This window comes from Dermacentor silvarum, chromosome 8 (assembly GCF_013339745.2).
Source record: "Dermacentor silvarum isolate Dsil-2018 chromosome 8, BIME_Dsil_1.4, whole genome shotgun sequence".
NCBI lineage: Eukaryota > Metazoa > Arthropoda > Arachnida > Ixodida > Ixodidae > Dermacentor > Dermacentor silvarum.
In genome coordinates, this window is record NC_051161.1 from 169,952,002 (window position 1) to 169,970,133 (window position 18,132).

The window sequence follows — 18,132 nt, forward strand, 5'->3', positions numbered from 1 at the left end:
GCGGGAATGCGTTGACGAGAGACAGGGGGGGGGGGGGGGGGCGAGCTGTTTTGGTGTTGCTGACCTAGAGCAGGGGGTCCTTTCTTCCCTTCGTCGCGTCTGCAAGGCCATGAACATACAAAGACAGAAGGATGCCCTTCGCGTGGTTTATATTACCCGCCGTGTTCTGAATGTGCCATGACTCCAGTAGTAGCCATGGCACATTCAGAACACGGCGGGTAATATAAACCACGTGAAGGGCATCCTTCCCTCTTTGTATGTTCATGGCCTTGCAGACGCGACGAAGGGAAGAAAGGACCCCCCGCTCTAGGTCAGCAACACCAAAACATCTCGTCCCCCCCCCCCCCCCCCCTGTCCCTCGTCAACGCATTCCCGCGACTAAAGGGCACCCAGCATCGGTCAACCCAGCCGACCAGCGACGCCGAAGCCCCCACCCCCACCACCTCTTTCGTCTGTCTAGAACAGGTGCCCTGTCAAGTGTCTCCGCACCTTATGCTCTCTCCCCCTTCCTCTCCTTTCTTACGATGGACCTTTTAAAAGCGGTACACCGCCACCTCCGAAGAATACCCCCTGAAGAAGGAGCCAAATTGGTTCTGAAACGTCGGGCTAGTAAATTTCCTCATTTGGTTGGAGTCAATCTCTAAGTCTTAATCAATTTTCCCAACCAGACAGGTAATTCTGTCGAAATGTTTAGCTTCAAGTTTAAACATAGATTCCCTAACAGTATCTTGGATAAGAAATTGCTTGTCATTCTGTAAGCATTCTTCTTCCTCTTTCTGGGTTTTACGTGCCAAAACCAGTTCTGATTATGAGGCCCGCCGTAGTGGAGGGCTCCGGATTAATTTTGACCACCTGGAGCAATTCACTGTCGTCGATTACTATATTTCCAGTATCAGCAATGTAACATCTGGCGTACCACAAGGAAGCGTACTCGGACCATTACTTTTGCTGATATATATTAACGACCTGCCATCCGAAATAATGTCATCCATTCGCTTATTCACAGACGATTGTGTGATCTATTGTCAAATCTGCTCACCTTCCGATCTCGTCGCTCTTCAACGAGATCTTGACCGTATTACTAACTGGTGCTCTTCTTGGCAAATGACCCTAAACACTGATAAATGCAAACTAATAACATTCACCCGCAAAAAGACATTTTCCGCTTTTGTTTACTCACTGGATAAGAACCCCGTTACAAGCACCAACTTATACAAATACCTCGGCATTCTCCTTACACCTAACCTGTCATGGTCTGCACACATCGAAAAAATTACTGCTAAAGCCTCACGTATGCTTGGTTATCTTAAAGGTAGCCTGCGTGATGCTCCTGCCCTCACCAGACAAATCGCCTATCAGACATTCGTAAGGCCACAACTGGAATTCGCAGCCCCTATCTGGTCACCTCATCATGCTTACCTAACGCGACCTTCGAGTCAGTCTAAAACCGCGCCGCCCGCTTCATTGTCAGATACTATCACTGCGACTCTAGCGTGACTAGCATTAAGTCATCTTTATCCCTGTCATCTTTTGAATCACGAGGAACCATAGCATTGCTTTGTCTCTTTCACAAAATAATCAGTAGCACGTGCCCATCCACCCTGCCGTTCACTCGTCCATCTCGTACATTTCGGCGTCTGCATAATCACCTCAGTTTCCAGCGTATCTTTGGCCGAACCAATGCTTTTAATTTGTAGCGCCCACCGACGCCGCAGTGCGAAGCGCTCTAGGCAGAAAACAGAAAATAAAGAAGTGTAGCGCGTGCTCGAAGCACAAGCTCGGCACGTGCAGTGTTGTTCTGAAAGCTTGCCACGCTGGTCGTCGCAGCCGCCACTCGGCTCGCCGCCTTTGCCCTTCTGAGTAGGGACGACGGCACGGCTCATACAGCCGCCATCACGTTCCTCCTACATTGGTGACCCGGCAGAACGCGCCTTGCACCGAGCGACGCGCTGCCATGGCCACCTGGTCGGAGCCGCAGTTCGACTCACCACTGCCGCCGTTCTCGTCCAGCTACGTCGGTGCATGGTTCGCCCAGTTTGAGGCGGCTCTGGAGCTGAACCACATATGGATCCAGGAGTTCAAGCATGCGGTACTCCTCGACGTCCTGCCGCTTGCTCTCCAGCTCCAACTCGGCGTTCCAACGCCTGGCCTGCGCCCGTACGACAAGCTGCGGCAGTCCGTCCTCAACTTCTATGGCGCTGCCTACCGCCCTCTTCCAGAGGTTGACCACACGGTAGACGATTCCTCTCCACCAACACCCTCACGGCCAGTACCAAGTGCGCCTGCTCCTCCGCCCATATGCCGTCGACCTCAGGCCACCTCATCGCCTTTATTGTCACCGACGATGACACGTGGCAGCGGAGACATTGCTGACCAAACGCCGGCTCCCGTGCCCCACGCCATCGGGTCTGTCTCCAACAGCATCGCTCCTCCGACAATGACACCCGACCCGTCTACCCCGTCAGCTGAGCCAGGCTCCGAGCCGGCGCGTGAGCTCGGCATCGTGCCGATCTCCCTGCCTCCGACCCTGCCGGCTATCGCCGCCGTGGGTACAGGTGACGACTTTCTGCGACCCCCGCTGTTTCCCAGAGTCCTCAACAAATCACCGGGCACTTCTGCGTTCCTTGACCCCCCTTTGCCCGGCCAGCCCGTGGCTTACTTGCGAAGCACCCCGTCGTTCGCTGCACCGGATCGTGTTCGCCTCCCGACAGGGTGCGCCGCAGTCACTTGCAAGGCACACATCGTGGCCCGTCCAGGGCTTCGGCTCCATCGCTTGTGCTCGCACCCTACACACCATGCAACGATACGCCGCCGGCAACGCATGCGCAGACTCCGTCGACACACCCTTCGTCTCGCGAACTTAGCCATTCCTAAAGCCTCGGGATGCATGTGCCGACCATCACCTCAAGTTAACGCGTTCCTCCCAACTGCGTCCATTCATTGGGCCCCACGTACGGTACGTAACACCCAGTGCCGCCCACCTGAGCTCTGCAGCAGTGACTCGGTGTCCTTCACGCTGACTACTTGGACTGACCTCATGAAACACGGTTTCTCGCCTGTATCGACGTTACGTCTAGGTGGGGGGCCCTGTAGCGCCCACCGACGCCGCAGTGCGAAGCGCTCTAGGCAGAAAACAGAAAATAAAGAAGCGCAAGCTCGGCACGCGCAGTGTCGTTCTGAAAGCTTGCCACGCTGGTCATCGCAGCCGCCGCTCGGCTCGCCACCTTCGCCCTTCTGAGTAGGGAACGATGGCACGGCTCGTACAGCCGCCGTCACGTCCTCCTACAAATTCATCCGCGTTACCACGTGCCATTCAGCATTGGAATAACCTACCAAATGACATAGTTGACATTCTTGACCCTGATTCCCTCAAAGCACGCTTATGCATATTATTTCCATAATTCATCACAACTAACCTTACTGCGCACCTAAGTAATTACTATTAGCAAAGTTGTATAGTTTTTGTTAGTTTTTTGTTTAGCATTGCATTAACATTGTGAGAGACTTGTTCTTTAATCTTCACCAGCTACCACTTGTATAATTTCTTGGTACTCCTTTTTTGCTACTTCACACAGTCATTTTGTTTCATTTATCGCGTTATCTTGATAGATATTTGTTCATTCATGTTTACACGCTAACAATGTATAATTTCTTTGTACTCCTTTCTTTTTGCTAATTCCCTGTATCCTCCCCTCACGCAATAGTCTCCTTCGGGAGCCTGTGAGGTAACTGAATAAAAAAAGAAGCACTATGTGAGTTTCTAAACTGTCAGCATGCTGTCATAGTGGGAAACTGAGCAGCGCTAAAACGACAAGACAGACATAAAGGCTGCCGTTGTCTGTTGGCTTTATGTGGTTAAGACAGACATAAGAATGATAACGTACATAGCGCCATCTGTTGTAGTTCTTGTCTTAGTTCTTTCAGCGTTACTCAGCTAGCCAGCATGATAGACCAGCTAGGCCTCAGTTTCATGCCCCTTACAAGATTTCCCTTGTCAGAGGCACACAACATGACCAGCTCTGTTAGCATCCAAAAGCTGTTACATACCAATTTGGCTTAACTTGTCATTTGTCTTCAATAGAAGGACATGCTAGTGTAGGTAAAATATGTAAGACTTACTAATCTTAAAATTTGAAAAATACTGCAGTTGAAGCTAAAATATACTGTCACGTTGTAGTGATCGTCAAGAACACAGTAGCAAAGCTGTGAATGACGAAACTAACCTTTTATTGGGCGAACTTGTGCCCACAAAAGCAAGTTACGCTCAAAGCACAACAATAGCGGCGAATACAGTCAGCGATCGTTGAAATCTGATCTGCCGGTCAGGCGTGTCGGCTTTTCTACATGACTCGTCAACGATTCCATGGTAATCGCTGGTGGCCGCGTGTCTTTCGGAAAATACTACACAATTCGTGTCGCGCATACGATCAGATTACACAAGATTCGGTGACAACAAACAACGGATAGAACCATCCATAACAACTGATTAAGTTCCAATCATGCAGGCGTGTCCTGCGCTGAGCGATTACTTTAAGTTGCTAGTGGGTGAAATGCAATCCCCGAGAAAAAGATAAATAAGTACACGTGTAAATACATTAATTTGATGAGAGGTTCTAAAAACTGTCTCATTGCTTGGGATGTGAATCATTTATTTTAAATGTTCGCATACCATGGTTCTGAGCAATGCTGTGAACAGGCTCTAGAGAATGGGTTCTCAAAGTGGGTTCCGCGGAACCCTGGAGTTCCACAGGCCCCTGCTCGAGGTTCCGCGAGCGAATGATTTTATGTGGTCCCTCGCTAGCCAAGTGGCTAAAACGGCAAACACGAGGTGTGCTCGATCCACAGAACCTCCATTACCCGTGCCCGAGTGTCAAAAAGCAAATCACGGTGCATAACGGCAACTCGCGGACTGCACAATAAATCCGCAAGCAGCTTGTAGCCACCCAACCTCCGAAAATAGGCAGCCATGGGCCTAAGCTTTCACACTTGAATCTCGGAGGCCATAACTTAGCACCATGTGCATTTCTCCAGTTTGTAGACAGGGTAGGTGGTGATACCATGCTCACGGACGTATACGTCAGTGGAATAAAAAAATGAATGCGCGGAGCACCTCAAATGCCACAAGAGAGCAAAAACGGCACTAGCGTCCAAAAACGAAGCGGCGCAGTCCGCATCGCTATGGTCCTCAGCGGCAATCGTACGCGATATGTGACTGGCAGCAACGCAGGAACACTTCGTGTCTAATTGTGCCCTCAAAGCCTTTATTCTAGCGTTAATCACCACATGTAACACCGCGTTGGCGGCTAGCCACGTGCCTTAGTCGCCATCTATGGCATAGTCGCTACTTATGGTCGCATCGATAACCACCACGGTTTCGTCCACAGCAGTTGCGGCAAACAGTAGTTTCGTTTTGACTCTGTGCGCGCGTCGGCTGTGTGCCTTCACAACTGCGTAGTCACCATCCATAATTGCGTCGACAGCGGCTGCGCTTTAGTGCACACTTGTTGCAGCAAACGGTAGTTTCGTTTTGACTTGGTACGTGCGTCGGCCGCCTGCCTTCTGAACTGCAAGGTCGCTGTTCATCACATTCTGTTTGTGCTCTAGACTACTTACTCTTCAACTGAACTGGTAGCCTGCAGTTGCACTGTGCATGTCTCCTTATTTGCACAGTTGACCTTAATGTTTGCAGAAATGCTAGCCCACAATGATGCTTTCATTACAAGCGGCTCCAAATTTTGTCGCTCAGACACAAGACATCCGAGTGACTACAGTAGCAGGCAATAATGTCCGAGATACGTTTGCGGCCTCAGATGGTGCAATCTGAAGGTGCCGCGGCCCAATCGAGCACAAAACCACCTATGTCCTTTGTGCAAAGTGAGTGGTTTATTGGATTTATTTGACCTGTGACAAGGTACACGTCGGCCAAATGGGCAGATGCCTCAATACGAGGCTTACAGAGCACAACTGTCACTGCAGAGCTAATGATTCAGGACATATGGCCTTTCATTGCAGCGAATGTGACTGCTCACCCACAGTGACAATAACACAAGTTGTGTGACATAACAAATAAACGAGGGAAATTTTACAGGCAATAGAAATTGACAAGTGGAAGGACACGTGTATCAGCTGCCACTCAGTATCCTTTTCAGAAAAAGTGTGCCGCAACCTGGGCATGGGTGATCGTCATTTTCATCTATTTGTTGTTTTTGTTTCCGCGCCATGCAGCTGTCACAGCACATGCACTAATCAAGTGAGTCTTGATTACCAATTGTTGCAGTTCAGCACCTGTCCTTGTCATTGATGCTTGTGTGACTGTGTTTACTCAAATGCGCTGGTTAACCAAATGAAGAAAGACTTGAGTATATGCACCTGGTGATACACGTCGACTGGCACGTGGACACGTGTTGCCACAGTGCGTCTGCCCGCCTGGAAGTAGATGGGCCTTGTTGCTCACACGGCGGTGGCGGCAGCTGTTTCTCCGCAATGCTGTTTTTTCCACAGCGTCATCATGCAAGAGGCAGGCGGGATACAACACACATTGGCATGCAGCAACTCAACAAAAGCGGCAGGGTCATGCACAAACACAAAAGCCGAAGAGCAAAACGGCACAAAATTGAGAAGCCAAGAAAAAAAAAAAAAAACAAATTGCAAACTGCAGGCAACGGCAGGAAGCACGGGCTTGCACCTTCTGGCCAGAAAGTCTATAGGGTCTCCACCTTATGTTGCCAATAATCACGGCTGTATATCATCAACCAAGCTTGAAGCCTCCCTCACATCTTCGAAGAATCTTGGTTTGAGCTAGTCAGTGAGTCATACCTTAGAAAATCAATGGCCACAATATAGACATTGGTGAAGAATACATACAACCAGACAGAACAGCCACCAATTTCCGACCCAGTTTATTCAGAAAAAAAAAAATTCTTTTAGGTGCAGCCAACAGATGATGTGATCTGTTGGTTGCACTTAAATTGAATTTTTTTTTTTGTTCTTGATATACTTGGATGGAAGTTGGCACTTATTCTATGTGCTCTTTGTTCTTGTATGTTTTAAGCCGTTGATCTCCCGAATTAGTAAAGTTGAACCTCGATATAATGAACACGAATATAACGAATCATCGAATATAATGAATCATCGAATATAACGAATCATCGAATATAACGAATTATCGAATATAGTCTGGAATCCACATCAAGCTTCTCTGACCAAATGTTTAGAGGCAATGCAAGACAAGGCCACTGGCTTCATTTATTCCAAGTACTCCAGGAGTGACAGTGTGGCTGTACTGCGCAACCGTGCCACCATACAGACCCTCGAAAACTGCCGACGTATTGCATGTGTGGATCATGACGACATAGCTGTCAACAAATGTGGTCAATAAAAGCCACCTTACCAACACATGACCAGAACTACTACTACTTCTACTTTCTGGGGTTTTACGTGCCAAAACCAGTTCTGATTATGAGGCACACCACAGTGGAGGGCTCCGGATTAATTTTGACCACCTGGGGTTCTTTAGCGTGCACTACAACGCAAGCACATGGGCGTTTTTGCATTTCGCCTCCATCGAAATGCGGCTGCCGTGGCCGGGATTCGATCCCGCGACCTCGTGCTCAGCAGCCCTTAGCTGACTGAGCCACCCCGGCGGGTTGACCAGAACTAACCATACAAAATGTATATGGCTGTTTTTATCTAGCCGTGATACTATCAAATATTCTTTTTTCCCGTCTGCCATAGAGCTCTGGAACAAGCTACCACGTGAGTGCATGGCCGTCTTATCAACAGATGCATTCACAGCTAAACTTGAAGAATTGTTTTCATAGTGTTGTCGTTCCCAAACTGTTTAAACAGCTATCTGACCTTTCATTCACTGTTATATAGGCAGAGTTGCAGTTTATTTCTTCCTTGTGAATATCTACATATATATGTGTGCGTGTGTGTCCATTTTTTGCATTAGTAAAATGCATGCTCATTCTCCTTGAAATGTTGCTACGTTGACACTGCTAATGATATTAGTGTTTAATCACAAATATACAGGGGTGTGACTGCCCAAAGTCATTTTGGAGCAATTTTTTGAGCAAGTAAAATTGCATTTTGGAGCAGACAAAATGGCACTTTGGAGCACCTTGGAGCAGACTAAATTTCATTTTGAAGCAGTTTAGAGCAGGCCAATTTGAATTTCGGTGGAATATGGCAACACAGTTCGAAACCACAACGAAAGACAGAATAAACCCATACGAAGCGTGTAGTAGAAGTGCACTTTGTAGCTATAGCGTACTAGAATACGGAAGAGTGGGTCGAGCGGTGGCACTGCGCATGCTTTCTAGTAGAGCCAAAAACATCGATTGCACTACGATCGAACTATATATGCCCACGCCGCTGCTAATGATAGCAGAAAATGTTTCCAAATCAGGCGGTCCAATCGACGCTGTAACAATTTCTGGGTCACCATACGACACCTCAGACCCAGAGAGTCGTAATCAACCTTCGGGCGGTATAACGTAAAACTATTCCAATCTGCTTTTATTGTGATAGCAATTAAATGGACGCTCCAGGTGTATTTCTGCCGTCAGTGTTGCCGTGATGTTTCGTATAAAGTTCAATGGCGATTAACATCGTCGCAGTGCACCACATGCTGTATATGCGAGTGAAAGCGTGCGAGGGTGAGCCAACGATGGCGGCTCAATCTCGGGCACGCAAAGGAGCAAAGCGGGGAGAAAGTGCGCCGTCTTCCATCGCACAAGGCACCGGGGGAGGGCAGGGAGGGGTGTTCTACCCCGGCGGCTGCTGGGTGTGGCGCGGGCCCCGTCTTGAAAGCGATCCGCGATGGGGACAGAGTGCAAGTGCTGATAGCTTCGTGTGTGCACTGTTTGCACCGCTTAGTTCGCGTTGAAGCGAGGCAGCACGAAGGTCAATTTGCTCGCTGCTGCTGCCGTGCTTCCTCACTCCAGCGTTTTGACAGCGAGTATCCGCGGTCATCGAGTGAGATATGGTCACGTTTGCTTGTGCACGCATGACACCATGCTTGTTAATTTAGCTAGCAAATTTTTACATGCTTACACCGTTGATAAAACTACCATCTTTACTTCGTATAGCTGTCTACTAATTTGTTATTGCAATCGATACTTCGCCTTTCGGGCAAAACTGTGACTTTTTATTGAAATCAACCATTAACCCTTTGTGATAGGTCAAAATGGTTCAGGCCTCGCCCATATATGGGCATAAAAACAGATTGGAATAATTTTGCTTTATACTGCCCCTGGGGACAGAGACGCCCTCAGCCTACTTTTTGTCGTTTTGCGCCTCAGCTAGGGAGTGCCACGCCGCCCGGCGCACTCAAACGTATTCCAAGTGCACACTAAATACAGCCTCCCTGGTCGTCCCGACAGCAGCAACAACAACCGGGACAGGCCGCGCGTGCGCCAGCCATTTGCCAGAAGCGCCGAAAGTCCAGTGTTATAAGAGCGAAAATTACCAGAAACTGCGGGAGGTGCCGTGTGCACTCTTTTTCGGAAAACGAATTGCATCGCTGTTCGCGGTCACTGCCGGAGCACACATTCCGAAGCCGTTCTGGCGCAGTGTGGTGCAATGCACGTTTGTATCAAAATGGCGCAATTGGCGCAGGAGTCCCACCCCTGAATGTTTATAACAAACATCTGATATAACGAAGTTATTTTTGTGTGAGATGTGATTTCGTTATAACGGTATTAAATAAATTCAAGCACGAACTATTCAAATACTACACAGACACCTTGTTTCACTTCCAGGTTCACTTGCATTTGAAACAGTGGCTTAACCCTTTGTTGGACAGCGGGACATATACGTCCCAGTTTTCATTCCACGTTCTCGGTGCTGTTGCTCCTTAAGAGAGCTCGCTCTACCACATACAAGCCACTAACTCTATCTATTGAGTATACCACAACATTCTGTATGCAATTTTATAGCGTTTCCGCTAAGTGGAAGCACGCAACAAGACAAGTAGCAGTTTTGTTTTTTCATGTCCGCTTTTCCGTTTTTCTGTGTTTTTGTGGGCATGAAAAAAATGTCTGGTGAGAAAATCATGTGTTTCTTGCACTACAGTAACCACTTACAAACACACTATCAGCTATAATTTGGGATGTTTAGCATGCACAGATAAACGGAACGTTTTTTACGAAAACCAGTGCGATTCACCTGTTCCAGGTTAGGCTTAGCGTATAGCATGCGAGCTGTTTGGTCCGTACTGATTGCTTCTTTCTTTTGCTAAAGACAAGAAGAAGCGTCTCACTTCTCAAGGAGCACTTTAAATATTCTGGAGCTTGCCAGAGAACTCTAACAGTGATGATGAGCATCGTTCGGAGAACCTTCCGGACGATTCTCCGGAAGCATCGATTCTCCGGAAACACTCGCCACCCAAACGTGACAGGCACGCGATGGCGGTGCTGCTGGTGCTCAACTAGCAAAAAAGAAGTCCGCACGAAGTATATGTGCAATGTGTGCAACGTTCCGCTGTGTGCAACTTGCTTCGCACCATTTCACAAAAAAATGTGAACTGCCTCAAGTGGACAGCAGGACATATGAGTCCCACTTGATCAAAGTGACCTAACTGAACAGTGGGACATATAGGTCCCACTTTTTTTTTTTTTCGGAATAATACACTTCTCGGCATTCGGATTGGTTTTTATGGAATCAAGAAGTGATAAATAGCTCGCTCAAAATCTCTTACACAAGATAACAATTGTTTCCTTGTTGTGTCCACCAAAGGGTTAATTCAGACTCCAAAACCTACACTTGACGACTAACTCAATGCTTAGAAACAGGCTGAAGAGCGAATACGTGTGGCACTTCCGTGTAACCATGCATAGCAGGTTATTTCCTGTTTGTGTTTCTATCTGTGCTGATGCTACCAAATCTATGTGTAATGCCTTTTCCCTCAGCAGCATCTGTTGTAAGTTATTAAAGACCATAGATTCCAGATGCTGATAATTTGTTCCAAATTCAGAGCAGCAGACACCAGAAATTCTGCAATAATCACCAGCACCCCATTTCATAAATTTTAATTACATTTTATCAGTAAGTTTAGCTGGCATATTGCAATTGCAAAAATTGCAAGTCAGTCAGCACACAAGACAAGTGCGCTCGTGAGGATTTCTGAGAACACGTCTGCGGGAGATTGCAGCGCTCTCAAATGTCAACCTCATCAAATACGAGCTTTGCTTGTCGCACAGCAAACTCTTTTCCCTGTGTTCTCTTTACCGATAAATCAGCAGCTCTTGTTGGTCCTCACGAAACACGAAACCCTCACTTTCAACATGCAAGATGCACAGTGTACTTAGATGATACAATGCACGAATTAAGAACACATTTTTAAAATTTTGCAGTCTTTCCTTTTTGTGTTGAAAAAAAAAAGACCACTCAAGACTCCGGTTTGCTTTAAATGCAGTTATTTTTTAACACCCTCCATAACTTTTGCATTGACACCTTATCCATCAGATCAAGATTAAAAGTTAGCCAATCAGACTTACCCATAAAGCAGACCAAGCAGTCTATGCAGGGACCTTTTTATGTGCCTTATCACTCAATTTTTAAAGGAACTGGTGAGAAATAACGGCTACACACTGTAAGTTGTAAAGTACCATTCAGGAAGTGTTTCACCACAAGAATGTTTCACCAAGGTTTGGTAATAGTAGTGACAGATGCCAATGACATGTTGCCATGTGATGAAGTGGGAAGGCGAGCTATCCTTGTTGCCACAGCAGAAGCCTCGAACGGCCTATGCAAGTGAAATAAGCCTGTGATCTCGGACCTCTTAAAAATGAGGCATTGCTAAACGCTTGCTAAACTCAAAATTGTTGTGAAACAACTTCTCACTGATGCGAGTCAACGTGTTCTGTTACAGTGTGAGGATTTCGTTTTTTGTGCCATGGTGTGTTATAACATGTCAATCGTTAAAGGACTGCTTTTGTATTGTATACTATGCCACTCACTGTTGGAGCGCTGTCGTTATGAACTCTACTGCTGTTGCTGCATACAGTTGCTTCTGACACTAGTTGTGCCGTTAGCCATGTCCCCAAAGACAATATATGCAAATTGTCTTAAAGGGCCCCTAAACCACCCAGAGGTCGAATCTTAGTTGTGGTGTTCCAGTTGTGCACGAGTCTACAACGAACACGTAGCCGCGAGAATTTTTCGAAATGGTGCCGTAATAGCGGAGTTACACGCGTTTGATGATGGAAAAACAACCCTCGCTCGTTTCGCTCTTTCCTTCGCTACTCTCCTCGTCGGCTGGTCACTCCTCCTCGCCGAGTACTGCTCCAAATGTCACGTGACATAGGTCATCTCCAATGCGATTCTAAAAACACCTCCCACTTCCAGTTAAGGCACGTCCACGCTAGCGGCAAATATACCAACGCCAAACCGACCTCCTGTGCCCTAGAACGTCTGCCGCGTGAGAGGTGTCTAAAGTAGACGGTAGTTCTGCCGGCGCACCGCCCGCAGCACGATCAATGGCCAATCAACAACTGCGAATCTGCGTATAAAGGCGAAAGCCTTTTCGAAGGAAAGAGCAGGCTTCGTCATCGGGGACGGACAAGCCTTGATACCAAGAGACAATGCGTCAGCTCGTCTTCCAGGCTTTCATTTCTTCTTTTTTCTTTTCATGTCCATGCACGCAATTTAGCGTGTCACGCGCCTTCCTCCAAACCTCGTTCTCGTCGGCTTCTATGCGCCGCACACTGTAGCAGACAACGCTACCACTATACTTGAAACAGGCGTTTCAACACTCCCGGCGCGAGATTTGCTAGGGGTGCATTTTTAAAGGGTACAAACGCTGCACTAGTCGCGAGATTACCTGGCCGTTCGACAATTTCAAGCGACAAGCACGAACTACCCCATCAGCACCAGGAAAAGTATCCACTACTTTTCCCAGCTTCCAGCGAACTCTTGGCACATTTTCATCTTTTATAACAACCACGTCATTTGTCCTGATTTGTGTTGGAGCCGTCGCGGGTCTATTATGGGCGTTTCTGAGTAAAATCAGATACTCTTTATACCACCGCATGCAAGAAGCGTTCTTGAATTTCTTGCCGTTGAATCCACGTTTCAAGCAGCTCAGTATGTGTCGTGGGTTCAGCCTCGAGTGCTTTTAAATTTGGAAGGACAGTGAGCCTCCGATCGTGCACAAAATGAGCGGGAGTTAACACTTCTGGTTCATCCAGTGTAGCATACAGATAAGTTAACGGGCGACTGTTTATGGTGTCTTCGACTTCTGTTAAGACAGTGGCTAATTGCTCGTAACTGATGAACGATGTGCCAAGAGCCTTTCGGAGACTGTCCTTAACAGATCAAACCATGCGCTCTCAGAACCCACCCCACCAAGGAGCGCGTTCTGGCGAAAACTTCCATGAGATGCCCCCATGTAAGCAAAAATAGTCTCCAACTGCACTGCCTCGTAAGAGTTCATATAACGCACGAAGCTCTCGCGAAGCACGCTTAAGGCATAACGCATTGTCAGAATAAACAACACGGGGGTAGCCACGGCGAGAGGTGAATCGGCGAAAAGCTTCTAGAAAGCATTCAGTGTTAGTACGTGTAACAAGCTCTAGATGAATGGCTCGTACTACAGCACACGTAAAAAAGATCACAACATGGGCTTTCACAACAGGGTCACCTCTCACATATATCGGCCCCGCAAAATCCACTCCTACTTTGTCAAAAGGCTGAGCCATTTGCACGCGCTCTACAGGCAATGGTGCCATTGGGACACAGGCGGGTTTCGCGCGGAAACGAGCACACCATGAGCACTTCGCGATCACTTTCTTCACACACTGCCTGGCGGCCACAATCCAGAATCTCTCCCGTAGCTCTGCCACTGTAACCGCTATTCCAGCGTGGAAGAGACGCTTGTGGGCACTGTGAGCGATCAGCTGGATCACATGGTGATCGCCAGGAAGCAGAAGAGGGTTCTTGACGCTAGGCTGAGTAACTGCGTTCTGTAGTCGTGTTCTTATGCGTAGAAGTCCGTCGTTCTCCCCAAGAAATGGATGGAGATCTTTTATCCGCGATGATGTTTCGATGGCGCGCCCAGCTTTCAGTGATGCTATTTCCGTTGAGAACGCTTGGGTTTGGGTGTATGACAGCCAGTAAACTTCCGCTTTGGCAATTTCTTCAGTCAGTAACACATTTTCGTTTTGACGTGTTCGTCGTCTGGAACCATCGGCAAACCTTAGGATCCAGGCGGTCACTCTAAGGACGCGAGTCCAGGAGCTACATCTGCTCACGTCGAAGAGTGCAGGGTGGGGCTCTGTTGACGCATGTAACACAACGGTATCGGGCGCACACCCTTCTATCACGAGTGGTGGGCAGGTCTCTACAGTTGTTGTCGGAGGCCATTCGGTCTGCGTCGCTAGCCAAGCCGACCCTCTCCACCAGAGGTTGTTGGTGCAGAGTGAACGTGCTGACGTTCCCCTGGAAAGCAAGCCTGCAGGGTTGTCCCTTCCAGAACAGTGGTTCCATTGTGAAGGATCTGTTAGTTCTTGTATTTCGGCGACTCGATTACGTACGAACGGCTTCCACTTTGTGACGGATCCTTTGACCCAACTTAGAGCCACCATAGAGTCCGTCCAACAAAAATATTGCAGGGAGGGAATATTTATTGTGCTCCTGATGAACTTTGAAAGCCTTGCCCCGACTAAAGCTGCTGTGAACTCGAGTCTTGGTAGTGAAAGCTTTTGAAGTGGAGCCACTCGAGCCTTTGCCATTAGGAAGTGCTTATCGGAGTCCATAGCATTTCTCGGGATGCACAAATAGGCGACTGCTCCGTAAGCTGCATTACTCGCGTCGGTGAAAACGTGCAGCTCTGTGACTGACAAGGAGCTCGAGGGATGGCACAGTCTTGGGACAGCCAACGATGCAATATCAGGCAATTCACGTAGCCAGTTCTTCCAGTCTTGAACTAGTTCGTCTGGAATTCCGTGATCCCACGACGTCCCTATTCGCCAGATGCATTGAAAAAGTATTTTGACTCGGATCAGAAACGGTGCTACAAAGCTGAGTTGGTCATAAATTCGAGCCGATGTCTGCAAAATGAATCGTTTTGTGGGCTCCTCATTTTTCAACCATTCCAATACCGGTTGTACATTCAGGCTTAGCGTGTCCTCTTTAGTGTCCCACATAAGGCCCAATATTTTTGTCTTGTCAGGAGTACCGGACTGTTCTTTCTTCTCAATGTAGTCATGCATTTCAGCGCTGTTGGTGGCCCACTTTTGTAGTTTCATGCCTGCACCAGCAAATATGTGTGTGGCTTCCTCATACAGCTGGCGAGCTGCCTTGTTGTTCTCCACTCCAATCAGGATGTCGTCTACATTAAAGCATTTAGACAACTTTAGCGCAGTAGTCTTGTAAGGTTCACAGCCGTGCTGGAAATGGTACTGTAGAGTCGCGCTGAGTAGAAACGGACTCGATGTAGTACCGAAAGGAACACGAGTCATTCGATACTCTGACTCGACATAGGTCTTCTACAGCCGTCGGCGTGTTCTCAAACCACAAGAATCTGAGAGAATCCCTGTAGGCACACTTGATTGAAATCTGCAGAAACGCCTTCTGAACGTCTGCGGTGATCCCAATCTTATGCATGCGAAAAGATAACATTTTCAACAGGTCATTGTTGAGGTTTGGGCATTTCTCTAGATGATCGTTCAAGGATGTCGCTCCGGCTGCATGCGATGACGCATCAAAAACGACACGTAGCTTAGTCGTCGTGGAAAAATCCTTGATGACTTCGTGATATGGCATGTAATGCCGTATTTATTCGAATCTAGGCCGATAGTTTTTTTTTTTCAAATAATCACATATGAGACTCTAGGGTCGGCTTAGATTCGAGGATTTAAAAAACGCGCCAGTTTTTAACTGAAACTGATAAATACGGTGCATAGTTAGCGCCATCTAGAAAAGTTAATATCGCAGCCGCTACTAGCCGCGCCAGTAGCCAACTGAAGTACATGAGCGACGTCGCCATTTTGACCTGCGTCGTATCAGATGTATCGGTATAGTGCAGCATCGGCACGCGGTGTGGCATTATCGTAATGGCACCAAATGGGCGATGCCACTATAGGGCCGCTTTCTAAACGAATACTGTATTTACTCGAATCTAACGCGCACTTTCAACACGACCCTAAATCTGCGTCGGCATTTCAGAATGGCCGCCTCGCACGCGCGTCGAGCCTAGCTACCGTAGCATGCGGAAGCTTCCTCCGTGTGCTGCAGTACACGTGCTCAGGCAAAAGTCTACCGTCTGTCTTCACATTCTCAGCGTCTGCTCTATCTATCAGCATGAAGTACCGAGTTCATCGTGATGCCGCATTTGAAAGGAAAGTGATCATTTGTGCGGAGATGGACGGAAATCGGGCCGCATCACAGGCGTTCGGAGAATCCGAAACTTGCGAGCGGGACTGGCGCAAACAAAAGGAGAGGATTTTCGTCAGCAAAGCAATGCGGAACGGTTTCAGTGGACCGAAGCAGACGTAATCTGCGACGATCCACTCCGGCGATACGATCGCCTTGGCCCTATTTTGAAAGCAATCTGCGACGGGTAAAGTCCACCGCGCGCCGTGTTTTCGCCGCGTTGAAGCGAGACGCATGCTAGCACAAAGGCGCGCTCCGTCTCCAGCGTTCTGACAGTTCGTTTCCGCGGTCAACGAGTGAGATGTGTTCATAAGAATGGATAGTTGGGCGAGTTGGTACGGTAACATATTCTTGATATGTTACCATCCTGTCTTCTTCCGCCTCCGTCCGTGTCTTCTTCGCACTTATATCAAGAAGATGTGTTCATGTTTGCTTGTGCGCGCGTGACACCGTGCTTGTTAATAGCGGTCTACTAATTTGCTATTGCATTCGATGCATCGCTTTTTGGGCGAAACTGCGACTTTTTTTATTCATCGCAACTTCAGTGCATCGGGAGGAAATCTATTTTTCCAAATGACAGAAAGTTGTATTTCTGTTTGAAAGCATGAGGTGCACGGTACTGTAAAGGACTTTTTTTGCCTCACGGAAAACGGGTGCGCGTTACAATCAAGGTGAGCGTGAGAATCGAGTAAATACGGTAGTTGTGCTAGCCGTAGAGGCATCGTCAAACGTTCAAGCCGGGCGGAACTTCGGCATTGGTCTGTCGTTGGAGGGGGCCACGGGAGATGCTTTTTGCGTGCAACGCAACGAGAATAACATTTACCCAGGAACATTGATCGTGCGCTCCTTCCAAAAATGCAGCATCTCTAATGCGCTTGATGGTACTGAATATAGAGCACTGTTTGAAGATGTCAGCAGTAAGGAAGATAGCGACGAGGCTAGCAGCGATGGTGACATAGAATGAGCTCGGCATGTTCAAATTTAATAAATGCTGTTTTATTTTGCGAATGCCGTCCTCGCTTTTTCGTTCGGCCTACATTCGTGGTAAGCTTTTTTTTTTTCTGACTTCGAACTTTTGGGGGGTCGGCTTAGAATCGGAGTCGGCCTAGATTCGAGTAAATACGGTACGTCTTGTTCTGTACTGTGTCCTGCGAAGGCACGGGTTCTGCATGACCATCCTTGAGATACTGCGTGACCGCCGTATCGTACTGAAGTAGAAGGTCCTTGCTCTTGGACAGTCGGCAGAGGAGGCACTGTAACCTTTTCATCGCTAACATCCGGTTGTCTTTAAGTTCAGCATCAAGCGCCTTCCAAGGAAGGCTTACTTCGTAGCAATGGTCGCACAGCTTAACATTGTTGTTAAATTCTTTCCAAACAGTATTATCATGTTCAGACGAATCTGGCTGATCAGTTATACCCAAACTCTCAAGCTGCCAGAATTTCTGCAGTGATGTTGATAGATCGTCGAACATGCAACACGAAGTACGGAGCACACACACATTCGTCTGCGTCCATCGATTGAGACATCTGTCGTTGCTAATTGAGCCTTGTAATACCCATCCAAGTGCCGAGCTACTAGCAACCAGTTCTTTGTGGGCCTCATCCCATGTTACTTCGTCTCTTAATATTTTCCAAATCTGATCTGCCCCGATTAGCAAACTAATTCCTGGTTCCTGTAGCGTTCCAGGGTAAGCAACCATGTCAGCCAGGAGACTACAACGACTCTCTATTTTCTTGACAAAGTCGTTGTCATGC

The 18,132-nt window shown here is 47.9% G+C and overlaps 1 protein-coding gene across 1 annotated transcript in view; it reads right to left on the minus strand.

Annotated features, from left to right (window-relative positions):
• LOC119461830 (protein quick-to-court) overlaps positions 1-18,132 on the minus strand; it is an 82,903-nt gene that overhangs the window by 21,339 nt on the left and 43,432 nt on the right. The window contains exon 6 of the mRNA XM_049673047.1: positions 6,370-6,486. Coding sequence (XP_049529004.1) covers positions 6,370-6,486 — 117 coding nt within the window. The remainder of the gene's footprint in view (positions 1-6,369; positions 6,487-18,132) is intronic.